Source organism: Haliotis rufescens, unplaced genomic scaffold, assembly GCF_023055435.1.
Source record: "Haliotis rufescens isolate VD_foot unplaced genomic scaffold, xgHalRufe1.0.p SCAF_14, whole genome shotgun sequence".
Classification (NCBI taxonomy): domain Eukaryota; kingdom Metazoa; phylum Mollusca; class Gastropoda; order Lepetellida; family Haliotidae; genus Haliotis; species Haliotis rufescens.
The window spans coordinates 15,538,631-15,559,208 of NW_025963824.1; the positions used below are offsets into that span (position 1 = coordinate 15,538,631).

Here is a 20,578-nt window from a genome sequence, read left to right on the forward strand (position 1 = left end):
TGATCATTTTTGCCTCATAAATAATTGTACATAGCTTGTTGTAAATCTTTAATGATAGCTTATGTTCAGCGCTTTATGTTGATCCTTACATCTTTTGTGTAGATATCGTATTTAGTCTGCTATCAGAGTTTTCCCCGTGTGTACAAACACACGTTGGCCAGACGCCCCTGTCTGTTGCATTCCCAGGAAAGAACGTCCGCGCTGTATATGTACGTCTTTCTTGATTTCGTTGCTTCGCCGTCCAGGTTCCGTTTGATCGTTCACGATCGTCTCCCTACTGAAGTGGTCACGTTCGCAACTCAGGTTTCGTCAGTTAGTGGTTTTCGGGACCTAGATTCTGACTTTGTCTGGTTGTACAGAACTAAACTTAGTTACTCGGCTTTGTAATCTTCGTTTTTGCTGGTAATCCGTTGATAACCAACCTTCCCGTGATTGTCTCGCATTTTGGGTTTTTAGTATTACCTTCAGTCAGAGTGACTGAAACTTTAGCCGATGGAGACTAGTTTATATTCAGACGTTATCATCTACTTTGTAGTCTAAGTGACCTATTTTTTGGGATAAGCCCTCTGTGTTTATTTCCTGTTATAGCCGAGATTATTCGCTAAGTAGAGTATTGAGTTAATTGACGGGGTCATAATTAATCGCGGCCTCTTATGGTGTCCACCCGATCCGTCGAAATTCTGAAATTAAGGTAGGTAAAATAATTCTACGGATCGGGAAAGTATATTCGTGTTTACTCAACGTGTCTGCAGTTACAGTATTCCATTATTTTTACTCATGGGGGTGATAGGGAACTTGACGCTGTCAGGGACAGTATATACAAACAAAATAGAACATTATCAAATTAAAATAATCAGTTAACATAGAAAACGATATAAAATAGTAATAATAATGTTACCTTTGCAACTGTCATTCTTGGTCTTGTTGACGCTAAACTCAAACCCTCTATGATAAGCAAATAGTGAGCCATGAGCATTGGAAAGATAGCGGACTTCAACTGCAACGTTGGCCATAATTGAAATAAGTGAAATGTTGAGAGAGAGAGAGAGAGAGAGAGAGAGAGAGAGAGAGAGAGAGAGAGAGAGAGAGAGTATTAGTGATTTTACGACCGCTTCAGCCGTCGGCTATTTCGCAGTCGGGGCCAGACTGGTTAAAGATAAAAATTAATAATGGGGAATAAGAAAAGTAATCGGCTGGCCCAAAAAACTGTAAATTAGGGGGGGATAAAGATAGAAAGAAATATAGTGAAGAGGGTAGAAAGGGATAAGAGAGCTTAGTGGAAGTTTTGAACTGTATAGAAACCTAGGCTAAATGGGAACAATAATGGAATATAATATAAGATCAGTTTGGCTGATGTGTTAATCTAGTATTCTATCTAATAAAAGCAACAACAAAAAACCAGTGGGGTGGTGGGAAACCTACTCTAATAAACATTGGGCTTATGCGGCGGGGGTGGGGGAGGCGCGTGTCAGGGGTGAATGGTCGTCGTCTGCTACGGAGCTGGGCTTGGGTGAGCGGCTGGTTAAACGGGCATGGTTTTTAGTGGCTGGATATGAGTGAATTTTTCGCGCGGACGTTGGAGAAGACAATCCGCGCTCGGAATTTGGATGTTGTGAAATGTTATCGAAAAGTGTGATAAATATATATACCTAAATAAAACAAAAGCGGCAAAGATCACATTTGTTTTATATAAAAACATCAATTTATTTTATAAGCTTCTTGCAAGGTCGCAACTGAAGTAATGTTGTCATAAGTAACCTCCGAGCTCAACATGCCACGTTTGACTCAAAAATATAAAACAAACATATGTTGTGTTTTCATTTTAAATCATATAAGCTTAATCTCTCATTTTTTTACTGTAAGCCTCTTAGTTGCTACCATCCGTTCACCCCTTAATTAGTGAAAGCAGATGCGCCCAGTGAGTAGTCATGGTTGAGTGGTAGCATATGTTTGACACTTTTTTTCTACAAATTGAAACATTGTAATTTCAGAAGTCCGACGGATCGGGTGGTCACCGACTTAATTGGCTGCCTTCGCATCTGGTCGGTATCTTGTCAAAGTGTTGTTTGTAGCTACCCATTTTATTACTGTAATATATATAACTGCTCAGCTAAACCGCTTTGTATATTTGCACTAATGTAATTAATCAGTGATCCCTGTTAGATCTGATTTTGTTTATTTGATCACTTGTTGTCATCTATTAGTTCAATTAGCCGTTATTAATGAACCTATTACCACGTTTTCTTTATTGGTTTATTCTTATTTCATGTCACCTCTGATCATTGAATCACAGCTCCGTGACATATCCCATTATGTTTATTTTTTAATCGATCGTTAAAAGTAGCGATCTTTCCAGAAAACTGGAAACTCGCTCACGTCATGCCATTATACATTGTACAAGAAAGGTGACAAAGCATGTACGACCAGCTACATACCAGCATTCATTTATACCTTCTTCAATCAAGCTGTGGAATGACTTACCCCTTGCATACAGAAGTGCAACATCATTGTCAAATTTTAAACAGATGATTAAAACAACTATTGCAGTTCCACCTCCATACTTCTTAACCGGCAACCGAAGAGCTAACTTTTTACATACACGTCTAAGACACTCTTGCAGTTCCCCAAACGCAGATGTCCCAATTACACAATTCCCAGAAATATCATGTTCGCTAACATTGTACAGCTGGAACTACATGCACAGTGCTCTACGGAATCTCTTGAGGCCACAACAATCTAATTTTCAACAGCGTTCAAAAATATATACTGTCGACTAATACATTCGAGTAACTCATTATCTGAGTTCAGAATATTCTCCTGCGACCACTTACTATTAATTACGACCTTGGTGTTGAACTGCATACATATATATGAATATTTGCGTGTGTCTGCCTTTGTCTGTAAGCATAATATATACGGGTATGTGTATGTCTTTAGATGTTTGTGTATAATCATTCCTTATTTCAGAATCAAATGGCAGAAACGAAAGCCGACATTGATGCTGATATCACTAAACAATTCAAGGTAAGGTAATTGAAACAGAGACGCAATTAGGGTGTATATGTTCATTAAACATTTAATATAAATCCAATTTAGCCCCTCAAAATACTGTCCAACTGTCCATAAACGCATGTGGAATTGTACGCCTTTTTATATTGAATAGTTTTGTTATAATTCCAGTGTTGAGACTATGGTATACTCAATGAGATAAAAATATTTTTTGGGACACAACATTTGATGACAGTGTATACGATGAAATTAACTTGATCACTTGCAAGTCTTTTTTTAAAAACAATTCTTTCGTCCGCCAAATGCTGAACAAGATTAAATTCCCTAACGTTTTACTCTAAAATTTTACCGGACATGAAAACATGTACCGAGGTTGCCATAAACAAAATGTATGTTTCCTCATTTTAGAGAAAATAAAATGAATGTCTTGAGAAGGGCGTTTACTGTACTGATACGAAATAATATCCCCCGAATGTTTCTGTATATTTGATTTAAAAAAAGATCAATTGTGTGGTGACCTGGCAACAAAGACATGTTAAATATCACTGTTCATCAATTTGATAAATCCAACTGTTCACCTTTAATATATTTGTGTTTGTTTGTTTGTTTGTTTGTTTCTTTAAAGCCGTACTTAGCAATGTTTAAGCTATATGACGGCAGTCTGTAAACAATTTAATTTGGACCAGACAATCCAATGATTGACGCCATGCATCAACCAAGTCATAGACCCTGGCCACTCGGTCCATTAAGCTGCCTCTTCCTCTCCTCTCTTGCTATTTATTAATAGTTTTGCATTTTGCGTTTCCAATGAAACATGCCTTGCTCATATGAATGTTCAAATGAGCGAAGGGTTCATTTCTGGAGCTTCGTTCATAAGATAGCTCTTTAATATTACTGTGAAGGTTGTCATATATGAAGATCTTGTACCTTTTGCTATTCGTGATATTTTTCCGCGTTCCAAGATATCTTTGACCTTCAAACTGAGGTAGGGCACTACTGAACTGGCGCTGATTGCTGTTCTGGAATTTAAACAAAAAACTCTTTCCAAAGGGGAAATTTCAACTGAGGGTAGGGTTTATTTCCAGTGCAAATATTATAAACCTTTCAATATTTCTAGTAGAATGAACATCCATTAGTTTATACCTTCACATTTTGAGAGCTAGACTTAAGTTTAAACGTGTGTTGGTTTTATGTCACGACTATAGCTCTTAAACTTTCTGTATTGCTTTGAGAGGAAAGATTAAGGCGACCTCTTACACGAAGGTCGAGTATTATTAACTTACTGGAGAGTACAGTGCAGTATTAAAAGAAGGGATTGTTTCGATATGTTTCCTGCGTACCAAGTATTATAAAACTGTCTATTTGCGGATAGATTTTGAAGTGCTTCACTAATTTACTTGTAATTCCAATTATGATACGCCCAATGACTTCAATGAGATCAAAATAATGTTGACAACACAACACATGATGTAAGTAAATTATATAAAATCTAATTGATCACTTGAAAGTCACGAGTACCGGGACTCTGTTTTTTAACCATTATTTGACAAGCACTGTAATCGTAAACTCGCATTTTACTTCAGAACCGAACCTCAAAATGGAAGCTTAACGCAGAAAGAAACTTGGATGGACCACTCAAGGACCTTCGCCAGCAAGGACAGGTAAAAGACAGCACCTTTCATCATTCCATTATGTGGTGCAGCCGTCTATGGCACCAAAATTAGCTGTGAATAGTTGCGTCCCTTAGACGTGCCAGAAACCTATGATCCTGGGTTCGAATCCCCCTCGCTCGTGTTTTTCTCCAAAGTTTAACAGAAATACTGTTCAAACCTGCGTAAAACAAAAATTACATATAATTATATCATAAGTCTGGACTGAGGGCACATTGAACATAAAGTGACACGGCGTGTTAGGGTTAGGGTTAGGGTTAGGGTTAGGGTTAGGGTAGCGCAGGGGAATATCTCTGTTCGATGCTGAATTCCTCAGGCTCAAAATCAGTGCCAACCTGGGATACGAACCCATACAAGGTGGATCCTGATAGATAACGGACGCAGCTCTGCACAGAGGGATTCTTGGCTGGAGACCATTTGCCCGCTCCTTCCCACTATACACCATGTTGTGTGTATAGTGATATTTTGTATTTTATATTCATTTTCCTGTGTTTGAGATGATATCCGCTAACAATACTAGTATGAGACGGATGTAATGTCCCTGTTACTGCTACCAGGCACATCTGGACAATCCAATATTGTAACCGTTGTTAATGTGTTAAAGAAACCATTGTAAATATGTGTTTTGAGAAACCTTGATTTTGACTTGGCCATCTATATACTATATCGCTACACACACATAAGTATTCTATTTATAATATCGCCTTATGCCTGTGAACATTCAATATATAATATCACCAACTACATGTAAACATTCTATATATAATGTCACCATCTACATGTCAACATTCTATATATATAGTATCGCCATCTACATGTCAACATTTGATATATAGTACCACCTTCTACATGTAAACATTCTATATATAATGTCACCATCTACATGTCAACATTCTATATATATAGTACCACCTTCTACATGTAAACATTCTATATATAATATCACCATCTACATGTAAACATTCGATATATAATGTCACCATCTACATGTAAACATTCTATATATGATATCACTATCTACATGTAAACATTCTATATATAACATCACCATCTACATGTAAACCTTCTATATATGATATCACTATCTACATGTAAACATTCTATATATAATATCACCATTTACATGTAAAGGTTATATATATGATATCACTATCTACATGTAAACATTCTATATATAATATCGCCATCTACATGTAAACCTTCTATATATGATAGCACTATCTACATGTAAACATTCTATATATAATATCACCATCTACATGTAAAGGTTATATATATAATATCACCATCTACATGTAAACATTCTACATATGGTATAGTCATCTACATGTAAACATTTTATATATAGTATCGCCATCTACGTGTAAACATTCTAAATATAATATGGCCACCCACATGTAAACATTCTAAATATAATATGGCCACCCATTTGTAAACATTCTATTTATAATATCGCCATCTACATGTAAACATTCTAAATATAATATGGCCACCCACTTGTAAACATTCTATATATAATGTCGCCATCTACATGTAAACATTCTATATATAATATCACCATCTACATGTAAATATTCGATATATAATGTCACCATCTACATGTAAACATTCTATAGATAACATCACCATCTACATGTAAACCTTCTATATATGATATCACTATCTACATGTAAACATTCTGCATATAATATCGCCATCTACATGTAAACCTTCTATATATGATATCACTATCTACATGTAAACATTCTATATATAATATCACCATTTACATGTAAAGGTTATATATATAATATCACCATCTACATGTAAACATTCTACATATGGTATAGTCATCTACATGTAAACATTTTATATATAGTATCGCCATCTACATGTAAACATTCTAAATATAATATGGCCACCCACATGTAAACATTCTAAATATAATATGGCCACCCACGTGTAAACATTCTATTTATAATATCGCCATCTACATGTAAACATTCTAAATATAATATGGCCACCCACTTGTAAACATTCTATTTATAATATCGCCATCTACATGTAAACATTCTAAATATAATATGGCCACCCACTTGTAAACATTCTATATATAATGTCGCCATCTACATGTAAACATTCTATATATAATATCACCATCTACATGTAAAAATTCGATATATAATGTCACCACCTACATGTAAACATTCTATAGATAACATCACCATCTACATGTAAACCTTCTATATATGATATCACTATCTACATGTAAACATTCTATATATAATATCGCCATCTACATGTAAACATTCTATATATGATATCACTATCTACATGTAAACATTCTATATATGATATCACTATCTACATGTAAACATTCTATATATAATATCACCATCTACATGTAAACCTTCTATATATGATATCACTATCTTCATGTAAACATTCTATATATAATATCACCATCTACATGTAAACATTCTATAGATAACATCACCATCTACATGTAAACCTTCTATATATCATATCACTATCTACATGTAAACATTCTGCATATAATATCGCCATCTACATGTAAACCTTCTATATATGATATCACTATCTACATGTAAACATTCTATATATAATATCACCATCTACATGTAAAGGTTATATATATAATATCACCATCTACATGTAAACATTCTATATATGGTATAGTCATCTACATGTAAACATTTTATATATAGTATCGCCATCTACATGTAAACATTCTAAATATAATATGGCCCCCCACATGTAAACATTCTAAATATAATATGGCCACCCACGTGTAAACATTCCAAATATAATATTGCCACCCACATGTAAACATAAGCATATGACATAAACACATGTATGTCATACCCAAATGCATTCGCCAAATGCATTGAAATACCTCCAAACGAACTAGACACACTTCTCTGCAAGTGTTTCATTAGTGTTCGAAAAACAAATGGGGAAAATTATGATCCAAACAGTCAAACAGGTTTTCAGAGCAGCATCGAGAGATCACTAAAACGAAGGGGTTATGGGTATTCACTCACGTCATCTTTAGAATTTTCACGATCACGGGAAGTATTAATTAAAGGAGAGGGAAAATGAACAAAATAAAGAAGAGCGTGGCAACTTACCAAGGATAGCTGACCCGATTGAGGACGAAGAATTGAATCGGTAATCAAATGAGCATAAAAAACTGTCTATGGCTCTACAACACAATCCATTTCGGGTTAAGAGGTGTCAGTGATCAGTACAACATGTGTTGGTTGGACATCACATTGCATGTTGATGGAGACGATCACGAATATCTTGAACTGTCCATGAGACAAGAAAAGAATAGATCTGGTAAGAATCCTCGTGATAGTCGCGACGTGAAGCCCAAAATGTGGTCTAATGTTGCTGATCCCTCTCGGTGCCCTGTGCCGGTGTATAAGTTGTATGCTTCCACGCGTCCACTCGACGTTTGTCGAGATAACGACCCCTTTTACATCGGCACCCACACTTGAGGCATGCATGCATAAACCTGGCTATCAGTGGTTTATCCGCTTTCGTATTTGGAAAAACAAACTTTCCTCTCTCATGAAAAACATGTGCGATGCCGCCAGTCTCCAAACATCGAAACGACTAATAAATCACTCTGCGCGCAAACATCTTGTGCAAAAGTTGAATGACAATAATGTTTCTCCAAATCAAACAATGCAGATCACTGGTCACAAAAACATCCATTCTGTGAACAATTACTGCCATATTTATCCTGACCAGCACAAGCAAATATCCAACATTATTTTGTGAAACACTCCATCCCACGCTGTGACATTCCAGCTTGTTGATGAAACTCCCGTCATGCAGAGCGGCCCCTCGCGTAATGTCCAAATCGCCAGTAGACAACACAGTCAACGGTCTCAAATTATAAATGTTTCTGATGCTGCCAATACTATGTTTTCTCGCAACATTACTGGTGGAAACATTAGGTTAAACCCCCAGGCCCGGTTCCAGTCAAAAGACGCCGGATCGTCATTAAAAGTGAGAGTGTAGGTGATACATATTGGCCATTGACATACAATTCTGTACACTGTCTTGAATGATTTATTTTAAACTTCAGCATAGATTGATTCATATATTCTTGATTCAGTCTTGAAACACTGTGACCGATACTTTGTATGATGTATTTCCTTCATATTCTTTTACTGACCCTATAATCGTAAGGCTTATTGTTGACAGCTACAAGCTATAATAAAAAGAAATGTGAAATATTAGAACTTGCAACTAATGTAACAAGTCCATGTTATTATCATACCAACATACCAACATTATTTTCCGGATTTTAAATGAAACATCTGTAATACACAATACACACTTCAACCTTTTCAACATGCAATTTACCCTTTAAGACATTTACATTTGTTATAGCATTGCTAGTTATGATTTACGTGTTCTAGCTTTTATATTTTGTTATTACTTACAAATTTTATGGGCCCTTTACACCCTACACAAGTTCATCATATTCTGTTTACATCCTCGTGCTTGGCCATGCACTGACTAAAACCCGGATGATTAACCAGGACAAACTAAAGAAAGTAGAGAAATTAAATGAAGCACTCATAAAAGAACTAAAGTGACTTAACACTGACAAATGCAAACTCTGACCTCTCCTCCGCGAGACATTCTTCAAGTGAGAGAGCGGTTTGATGAGAAAGTTTTATATAAGTGATATTACACAAGAGATATAATCAGATTATACAGAATCGTTTTTGTAACCGTAAAGTTTCAATTATTCAGCAAAAGTCTGTTCAAGAATTTTGTTTGAAATAACCCGACGAACTGTTTCTCTCAGCGAAGGAATATGCCATAAAGGAGTTAAGAGGTTGTTTATTTTGGTTCACTGTAACTTCACACGGCTATGGAAAACGTGTATCACTACGCACGATGTATACGAAAGATTTCGACAAGTTCCTGATGTTAATATTAATGCATTTATTCCTTTAAAGGGAAACAAAATTTTGACAATGACAAATAGAATTCATCACGAGCGTTTTCTAATATGGGAAATATCAACCTCGTCAAGTTAATCGGTATTTGACTCGCTAAAAGCTCGACAAATACCAATTAAGTAAGACTCGATTGATATTTCCCATATAAAAAAACCCACTCGTGATGAATCCTCTATATATAATATGTCCACCTACATGTAAACATTCTATATATAATATGGCCACCTACATGTAAACATTCTATATATAATATGGCCATGTACATGTAAACGTTCGATATAAAATATCGCCATCTACATGTAAACATTCTATATATAACATGGTCACCTACATGTAAACATTCTATGTATAATATCGCCATTTACATGTGCACATTCTATGTATAATATCGCCACCTACATTGTACATGTTTACAATCCATATATGATACTGCTATCTACATGTAAACATTCTATACATAATATCGCCATATACATGTACACATTCTATACATAATATCGCCATATACATGTACACATATTCTATGTATAATATCGCTGTGTACATGTAAACAATCCACTTATAATATTGCTATCTATATGTGCATATTCTATATATAATATCGCCATCTACATATGAACATTCTATATAGAATATCGCCATCTACATGTGCACATTATGTATAAAATATCGCCATCTACATGTGCACATTATGTATAAAATATCGCCATCTACATGTGTACATTATGTATAAAATATCGCTATCTACATGTGTACATTATGTATAAAATATCGCCATCTACATGTGCACATTATGTATAAAATATCGCTATCTACATGTGCTCGTTCTACATATAATACCGCAATCTACATGTGTACATTCTATATATAATATCGCCATCTACATGTGCACATTCACCTGCATAAAATATCGCTATCTACATGTGCACGTTCTACATATAATACCGCAATCTACATGTGCACATTCTATATATAATATCGCCATCTACATGTAAACAATCTATATCTAATATGGCTATCTACATGTACATATACCATCGTACATCCCACTGACAGGCCCATGCTACATAGGAAGTACTGCACACATAACCAACGTTACATTAACTATATTTGAGTTGTTACATGTATAAGATGAATATATTTACTTCAGAGTTTCGTCAACCCTTGTCAACCCGAGATATTTCCCATTGAAATCGACTGGATAAATAACTTCCTGATTAGACTTCCTGTATACATGCACACGTTTGTTAGAGTTATTGTCCGCTTTGAGAGAGTTCCGGATTAACGCTGTTTAATCCACACACGTGGTCCAGACTGTAGTTACGGTCGTGTAACACGAACCTACCATACATGTTGAAATAGCTTCTGCCAATGTGTCTTGACAGAATCATTTGGTATCGTGCATAATAACATATATTTCCATGTTGTAGGTTGTTCTACCCGGGAAAGATGTAATTCAGAAAATGTCCGTCAGTGAAGCGTTCAAAACATATCACAGGTAAGTAAGCTTTTGTCAATATACCCAACACAAATGGACATGCCAAGCCCTGGGCATTAATTGTATTTGCACAAATTGTATTTCTCAACTGTCTTTTCACTTTAAGTCTTGGCCAAATTTGTTTATAATTTAAATTTGTTTGAACTACGTGTATTTTTAAAATTGCCTTGAGTCTTATGCCCAGAAGGCGGTGGCTCATGGGCCAATCTGATGAATTGATTACATTTTTAATTAGTCTACTTGAGTATATCATCTCAGTATCCTTGGTGCTGCCAGCTGGAGACCCACTGGTATATAACAATTTGTTTATGATACTCCGTGGTCGGTGAGGAGCTGGGATGGTGAACCTTCTATTATCAACAATGGATCAACCCCAAAAATACATTCGAGCATTGGATGATGGCATGTCCTCATCAGCGAAACATTTCGGGTTGACAAGGGTTGACGACACACTCAGCAATATTCCAGATGAATGATGGCGGTCTGTAAATAATCGAGTTTGGACCAGACAATCCAGTGATTGACATCATGAGCATCGATCCACGCAATTGGGATGGATGACATGCATCAACCAAGTCAGCGAGCCTGACCACCCGATCCCGTTAGTCGCGGATCGCCTCTTACGACAAGCATGGGTTGCTGAAGATCTATTCTAGCCCGGATCTTCACGGGTCTCCCTATTTTGCTTGTTCCATATGTATGTTCATGTGTTTTTCATGTGAACAATTGACTTGTCTTTGCATGTGTTTGTGACGGGTGACACTGGTGGGACAGGATAGGCTCACATCTTCGCTAGCACATTGTATCATCGCTATTTAGAAGTTATTCGTAGACACATGCTCATGGTATAGTCGGAATCGTGCAATGGACTTATGAATATGAAATATATTTTGTTGCTTTAATTTCAGTCCACACGGAAAAAATAACATGGAAGAATAGGGAAATAATAGACCAGATAATCGAGGATTATGTGTAAAGATGTGTAACTCTATACTTGTTATTCAGTTACCTTGACAACGTAGATATGTTGTGCAAGCGGAAGCTGCGCATGGGCAAACTCGGAGACGGAGGCTGGGAGATATGTGATGACGCAGAATACCGACCAGTAAAGCCTTGCATTGTGTACTCGTTTGGGTGAGTTGTCACCTGACTGGAATATATAGTTGTCTTAGATACAGAAACAAACACTGAATATATTTTCATTATCCATGTATGAATGCCAATGAGAACGTTCATGTTGGTACCCCATATTCCAAGTCCCAGTTTGTGTATACCGTTAGAAATATAAAGGAAACGTGTAAGGAAAACCTTTTGGGCTCAACCTTGAAAACGGAATGTGGGGCACAAACTCGAATAAATCTTACATATTAACACTTATTGTTTGGTTAATCTGTTCTCCCAACCTAATGCGGCCCCTTTAAACGAAATTGAGGAAATTATTTTTTTATCAATAACATTCTCCTCTTGAGTTACAATAAAACTGTTTCAGCCACGTCTGAGCCAAGATTTAGGTCAGACATTAACATGAAATGATAGGCTAGGTTTTATTTGTTCGTTTGTTGTTTAACGCCGCCCTCAGCAATATTCCAGCTTTATGGCGGCGGTCTGTAAATAATCGAGTCTGAACCAGACAAACCAGTGATTGACATCACGAGCATCGATCCACGCAATTGGGATACAGGTTACGCACTGTTGAAAATATATATACACACATGAAGCTAAGTACACATGAGGAATGAAACTTAAACGATATAATCTGAGCTTTAGACACTCTTCAAGAAAAGAAACGCATAGTTATAAAATAAGGATATTTATTAAGCGGATGTAAAAGTATCTACACAGAATATGCGTGAACACAATCAAATGAAATTAGACACAGTGATCGACAACAGCATTAATTCAGTTCAGTCATTGCACATGTGTAGCCACAAGTACCTGGTCACACCACCTCTTGCAGCCGCCACTGCTCGACACCTCTTTGGCAGAGATTGCACAAGACGTCGGATGTTTTCGTGGGGAATTCTTCGTCATTCCTCCTGTAAGGCGATGGCGAGTTGTGCCAGTGTGTGGGGACGCTGGTGACGTTGACGGACGCGTCGTTCAATGTTCAATCGGGTTGAGATCAGACGATTTGGACGGCCATGGAAGGACATTGATGTTCTCATTAACAAGGACATTAACTGTCGCACGTGCTGTGTGGGGCCAGCTCCCTCTGGCGGTCCAAAGTTGGGAGGAGGTGAGGACGCAGAATTTGGTCTATGTATCGGTTTGCTGTAAGATTGCCCTGGACAACCACTAACTGTGATCTACCCCTGTAGGATATGGCTCCCCACACCATGACACTCCCTCCACCAAATCGGTCCACCTGTCGAACACAGTTCGGCGCAAAACGTTCATGTCGATGTCGGTATACACGTTGTCTTCCATCCCGTCGCTGAAGAAGAAAACGTGACTCATCGCTGAACCAAACGCGTCGCCAGTTCCTGAGATCCCATGCCTGTACTCTGTTGCACCACCGGACACGTCGTTGACGGTGTAGACGTCGCAAGACAGGTCCAACATTTGGTCGTCTCGCTCGAATTCCCACTTCCCTCAGACGATTTCTGATGATTTGGTTGGAAATTCTTTGCATACCAGGCACTTGTCCTGCAGTGTCCGTTGCTGTAGCAAATCGATTCCGAAGGTGATGCAAACGGATGTACCGATCCTGAGCAGGGGTGGTCACTCTTGGTCTTCCACTTCTGAGATGATCTTGAGTCGAATTAGTGCGGGTATATCGATCCTATAGTCGAGATATGGTGCTTTGGTGAACGTTGAAGTGTCTTGCAACGGCAGACTGGGACTCCCGCTGCAGTTAATCTTCGCATTTTTCTATCTCCGTTCACGTCAGAAAATTCGTTATGAACTGATGAATTTTGTATGGTCTTTTATAGTCAGTGTTTCTAACTCTTGTTTCCAACATTTTGCACGTGCATTGTGCTGAAAACCTTTCTGAAAGCAATTTCGTGCATCCTTTGCATTTTTGCTGATAAACGTTTACAAAAAACATTTTGAAATGTGTTTGCGCCCAATGCACAACAAACATGACATGACGGGAATCAAACATAAGAATTGTCTTTATGACGATTGCTGGGAAAACAAATCTAATTGGAATTCTCAAAACACCTATGCGTTTCTTCTTTTGAAGAGAGTATTTACCCACGGCCTAGCCATTAATAGCTATCGGGGTCACGGGTGGCTCAGTCGTCTCAGGCGCCGCGATTCGCTGTGCAGAGTTGCGTTACTTTAGCACGCCAGAAACCTATGATTGTGGGTTCAAATCCCGGTTCGCCCCGATTATGTTTCTAGGTTTGTCAGCATCACCGAAGTGGTAAACGTCTGAGACCTGCATCACTTCGGGCTTTACTCCCACATTAAGCTGACACGCCGCGATATAACTGGAATGCTGTTAAAAGCGGCGTTAAACCCAACTCACTAATTTTCACTGGGAGGTCAAAACTGGGGACATTCGTGACCAACTCGTGTTAATTCGGGACAAGCCGAATAGCGACTCGTGCCCCTCTCGTGGCTATTTTTGCGACCGGGTTCCGTCTTAGCGCAAACGGGCATACCCAAAACAATTGTCAACTCGTTGCGTAATGGTTCACATATTATTTCCCCATGTATTAATTGTATTTCAGATGCAATTTCAAGCACATTGGGACGTGCGGAATTATACAGTATTATTGAACACATTTAACTGTGTCTGGGGTATATTTTAGATGCAAGACATATTTAAAATAAAAAATTATTTCTGAGGGATTCTTTGACGAAGAACTTAAAATCATACGCGCATTCTGATTGGTTTGTCGTATTTTCGCACATAACATTCATCGATAGGGGGACGAGTCTTCTTGCAGGATACATTCGCTGCGAACACCTGGCATCATTACTATCTGATAGTGATTCATATAAGCACATGGTCATCATGTAGTCGGAATCGTACACTGGACTTGACTGGAGTAGAAATTTATTATGGCTTTCGAAACGTGGGGCAGTCAGGTAGCCTAGTGGTTGTAGCGTTCGTTTGCCACGCCGAAGACCCGGGTTCGATTCCCGACATGGGTACAATGTGTGGAACCCATATCTGGTATCCCCCGCCGTGACATTGCTGGAATATTGCTAAAAGCGGCGTAAAAGCAAACTCACTCACTCACTTTCGAAACGTTTTTATCACTTTTATCTAAACGAGTGCGCACAACCATTAATGTACATGTACACTCACGCCGTATTGTTTCTACATGTAAAAGGTGAAATTATGACACATGTGTATTTCTTTTTACATCAGTATTATTATTAGTAATATTGTTTTTTCTTTCTACAGAATCAGCAACGATTTTTCTTTTGACGATGACACGGCCAAAAACTTTGAGTGTGACATCTTTTCCTTTGATCCGAGGTTTGTAAACGTGCTTGTAATGTATCGCTTGTTTAACTTCGGACTCAGATCAGCAATATTCTAATAATCTGACAGCAGTCTGTAAATAATCGCGTCTGGACAAAGCAATGATTGATATTATGAGCAAGTGACCCGCCGCCAGGATGCGATCGCGATGACGCGCTCTGGACGAAGTCAGCGAGCCTGACCAACTGATCCATAAGTCGCCTCTTACGACCTGCATAAGCTGCTAGAGAACAGTTCAAACCAGAAAACCACACACGGTAAAACATGATAATGAGTGAGAATGAAAATCCTTTACTTATGCAGAGTTGTGTCCCTTAGTTGTGCAAAGACTTTGTGAATGTTCGATTCCCATATAATAGAATCCTGGTTTGTCAGCACCAAACAGGTTCTCGCGGATTCCAAGACAAAGGCCTGCATCCCTTCGAGCTTTCCTTATCAATTTAGGGACAGCCATTTGATGTTTTTACAGATATTTTTTTTCTTTTCTGTCACTGCTTCAAAACATGCATATTTCTTTTTAATAATACATTTTCTCGGAAATCAAGCATGCGTGGGAACAATTCATACTCAACAACAAAAGTCCCCGTGACACCAATATTTTAGTGTATTTTTCAAACAAGTAAAGTTTGGTTTTCAATAGTGTAGTACATGTATGGATTCAATCACAAAAACGCAACTGCTACAGAAAAGCATGCATTCCATGCAAAAGTTGACTTTTATGCAAGCCCCATGCATTTCACTACCCAAGAATGGGTATAAAAACATGTGCGTTAACGGGATTCCATATGCATTGTTTAGCATCGTGCTGACAACAACCACTCAGAAAAATTAACAAAATTACGCAATTATTCAACATTACGAAATGCCACGCCTGTCCGAAAATGAGCGTGTGCGAGCCATTGGTATAGTTGAAGCACGATCGAGTCAAGACAAGACAATTGTTGCAAGACAATTTAACGTCCACAGAAACACCATTTGGTGTTTATGGCAACGTTGGCAACAGACGAATGCAGTCAGAGACCATCCTCGGAGTGGCAGGCCACGCGTAACCAATAATCGACAAGGCAACTGGATTCGAACAACATACCTACGAAATCGATTCCAGCCAGCAACAGTGACTGCAAGAAGCACCCCAGGCCTTCGACGAATATCTTCACAAACCGTACGTCGTCGCCTCAGATGTGCAGGGATTGTCGCCAGAAGACCCACCAGACGTCCCATTTCCACAGGAAACCACCGTCAAGCACGTCAACAGTGGTGCAGACAGCGTCTACGCAGGACGGCCATGCAGTGGGGACAAGTTCTATTCACTGACGAGTCTCGTTTTCACCTCAGCCACAGCGATGTACGGATTCGAGTGTACCGACGTCGAGGTGAACGTTACGTCAATCATTGTGTCAACAAAACAACGTGAATGTCATCCCCTGGCCGGGTCGCACCCCTGATTTCCCACCAATCGAGCACGATGTGGGATGAGATGGATCGGCGCCTTCGACGTCGACCACAGACACTCCAGGAACGCCGAAACATGCTCGAGCAGATATTGACAGATATCCCACAGGACTTTAATTTAACCAGTTGAACACTTACAGGGGTCTTTTATCTGTTGCAAACCGAAATTGTTTCAGATTTGGTGAAAAACATAACTTTGCATTAAATCTCATTCAATGTCACAGGAACTTTTGTTGTTCAGTATATTTATTTGGTAAAAGGAACGATAAAAACATACGATAAAACTATTACAAGGCTCACACAGGCTTGAAAAGGCCTTGAATTTTAAAGTCCCTCTTGAAAAATGTCAATCCTGAAACCTTTGAAAATCACAAAATAGCTTGACATGTATTTGTCAGTAAAAGTATTGAAACACACACAAATATGTACAAGGGTATTTAAGCGTGATTTATGACAGTGATAGATTTGTGTGTCAAAGGCCATTAGACAAATTATTTTTTAGTTTTGAAAATTTGTGATATTCACACTGCTTGTTAGGTCTTACGACTAATATATAGTAAGCTTGATTTAATAATATATTGACACATTTGGGCTAATGACCCAACCAAAACAATCTTGAAAATGACAGTTGAAATCCTGGATAATCATTAAAAAGGACTGGAATTCAAGTGTCCCACATCTGCATGAACCTTGTATAATTGTTCGCCTGATATTCGGATGTTCTCAACAAATTGTGTTGCGAAAATATACTTCACATGCGACCAGATGTTACGTTTTGAATTGATTATCATGGTGGAGGTGCGGGAAAAGGCTTGCAAAAACAGTTTATATGTCTCTGTCTCTGATTGCATCTATATTATATTAATAATGACACATGCATCATATTTCAGTATGGCACTTGCAAGTTACCAGAGATCACCACATGTACGGTTTTTGAGATTAGGTATTGGCGGAAGGGACTCCAAGAGCGGTTCCTGGGATCTTCATACATTGACCAGTTTCAAGACAATGTTGAACCACACAGGGGTCAGTGATATATATTGACATTTTACATCATTAATTAGGAACCTCCACAAACGTATTTACAATAACCGTTTTAAAAGTCTCTAATTTGGTCCATGTTTGGACGAAACAAAGACGTTTTCTCGTCATTCGTCTCACTAAATTATAAATGAACCGACCCTAAATAAAAACATTCATCCACGCCATCGGGAAACGGCGACCTGCACTCACCACCAGTCCATTCTCTCACCTCGTATGATGAGTATTGGCTACTGGAGCCTGTATTCGTATCCGGAATCCCCTTTCGGTTTATGCAGAAGCCGGGGGCACGGGTTGCCCAGTCGTCTAAGGCGCCGCGATTCGCTGTTCCTTGGGCACGCTAGAAACCTATGATTGTGGGTTCGAATCCCGGTTCGCCCCGATTATGTTTCTAGGTTTGTCAGCGCCATACCCGTGCTCGTGGGTTTCACCGAAGTGGTAAACGTCTGAGACCTGCACAACTTCGGGCTTTCCTCCCACATTAAGCTGACACGTCGTGATATAACTGGAATACTGTTAAAAGCGGCGTTAAACCAAACTCACTCACTCACTATGCATGATCCAGTATACTTTGTCTGATTGATGTTAGAATGCAGCTTGGTACCTTAGCGGGCTATTATTAAAGCGGTATACGTCAGGACCAGCACCATCTGCCGCACGCACGCACGCACGCACGCACGCACGCACACACTGCACGTTGTAAAAAAGTGAAACAATATTGAACGCGGGGTTAAACCTTATCTCCTAATCTCTTTGCACATCTCTTAAACCAAAATGTGTTAGGGAAATTTGTGACACAGTAAAACCCTTCCTTTTGTTTTCCAGAAATACATTGATGTTCTCAAGATGGACGTTGAAAGTTCAGAATGGCCAGCGCTGCCCAACATGATCTCATCAGGGGAACTGTCTAAAGTCCGACAGCTTCTTGTGGAATACCACGGACCTTGTACCACAAGAAATGATTGCATCAGTAAACTGAACATTTTGAAAGACATCTATGATAAAGGATTTAGGAAGTTTTATGTCCACAAAAATTTTCATTGTGTATTGAACAATGATTTATTTCCTGTTGTAAGAACAATTTGCTATGAGATTCATTATGTAAATATCAACATACAGTAAAGTTTATCAGATCTCATCGTTTTTCAAAGTTTGTGGGCATTTACAAATTCACGGTAGTTCCTAATATTCTGCCTCTTCCTTTGCTCTTGTTATATAACCAAGTCGTTACCCTCACATGAGAATAATAGTCTTTGCTTGACCTGCTTGTATGTCTGTCGCCGACTTCAATTATTTGTCACTAATTATAATCATTTAACGTTTCCCCATACATTGCTTTTGCAAATTATCTTGGCCTGTTGATCTGACCTTACCTGTGATCTGGCACGTGTCGTGCGCTATGTCACAGGTAGGAGTCCATTATCATAATTTGTATTGTGTTCTTTTTAAAAGGTATGAGTAAGTTTTTGGAATCGTTTAATGTCACTGTAAATTTCACTAATGTATATGATAGACATGAATGTGATTAAATATTTATTTTGAATTAATAAAGGTAATTGACTATAAGGTATTGGTTGAATCGGAAGTGTCGAACCCGGGATAAGTTGAACTATTTCTGTGGTCCCGAGGAGTTTGAGATAATGGGTGGTAAGTGAGTTGGGTTTAACGCCGCTTTAAACAGTATTCCAGTTATATCACGTCGAGTAACTTAATGTGGGAGGAAACCCCGAAGTTGTGCAGGTCTCAGACGTTTAATACTTTGGTGAAACCCATGTGCATGGGCGTGGTGCTGAAAACATAGAAATATAATCGGGGTGAACCGGGATTCGAACCCACAGTCATGGGCCATACGGCGACCGTGCGGACAGACTGGCGCTACCGCTACACATCTGACATGGCTACGGCGTGACTAATTGCTACGGCGTGTCTAATTGCTACGGCGTGTCTAATTGCTCCGGAAAAACCTATAAATTAAATGGTTATAATTCCGCGCTATAATTCAGTGGCAACCCCTATGGCCTGTAAAAGTTAGGGATACACCCTAGGGCGACCCTGGGGCCCCTTCAGGTATCTCTCGATTTCGGGGCGCTACGGTCGCCGTATCCTAGCCGAAGAGCAAATGTGACTGAGGCGAATACGTGACACAGCGAGAGAAGTACGTAATATTGAATAATGATCACTGCTTTCAAACACTGACATTCAAATAACATGCAAATTATACCAGAAGCATAAAGTATACACTTGAAAATTGGATCAGACGAAAACATTACATACGTTAACAAAACATTTCCAGGCTGAAAACAGTCGCCGAAACAATCAAAACCAAAGGTCCAAAACACAACAGTTACTGTTATACCTCAACAAATACATCACCATCGAATACCATTTCTTGTTTGTTTCATGGTAGGCCGTCGATAAACATTGATGAATACTTTCTTGTTTCAAAGAAAACAATTTGCATTCTCACCCCGTTTTC

At 38.6% G+C, this 20,578-nt stretch overlaps 1 protein-coding gene across 1 annotated transcript; it reads left to right on the plus strand.

Annotated features, from left to right (window-relative positions):
* The first annotated feature begins 1,968 nt into the window (after positions 1-1,968).
* Positions 1,969-19,668, plus strand: LOC124122820 (probable methyltransferase-like protein 24). Its single transcript, XM_048395060.1, has 8 exons — positions 1,969-2,042; positions 2,968-3,024; positions 4,593-4,670; positions 11,098-11,165; positions 12,171-12,299; positions 15,529-15,603; positions 17,952-18,087; positions 18,928-19,668. The coding sequence occupies exons 2-8, from the start codon at positions 2,974-2,976 to the stop codon at positions 19,222-19,224; spliced, it is 834 nt and encodes a 277-aa protein (XP_048251017.1). The 5' UTR covers positions 1,969-2,042; positions 2,968-2,973; the 3' UTR covers positions 19,225-19,668.
* Positions 19,669-20,578: the final 910 nt, after the last annotated feature.

Excerpts from the sequence above, each read along its gene's own strand:
- LOC124122820 (XM_048395060.1), top strand. The coding sequence starts at position 2,974 with ATGGCAGAAACGAAAGCCGACATTGATGCTGATATCACTAAACAATTC. Across the intron at positions 3,025-4,592 it reads ATATCACTAAACAATTCAAG|AACCGAACCTCAAAATGGAA; the intron begins GTAAGGTAATTG and ends ATTTTACTTCAG. Across the intron at positions 15,604-17,951 it reads ATCTTTTCCTTTGATCCGAG|TATGGCACTTGCAAGTTACC; the intron begins GTTTGTAAACGT and ends ATCATATTTCAG.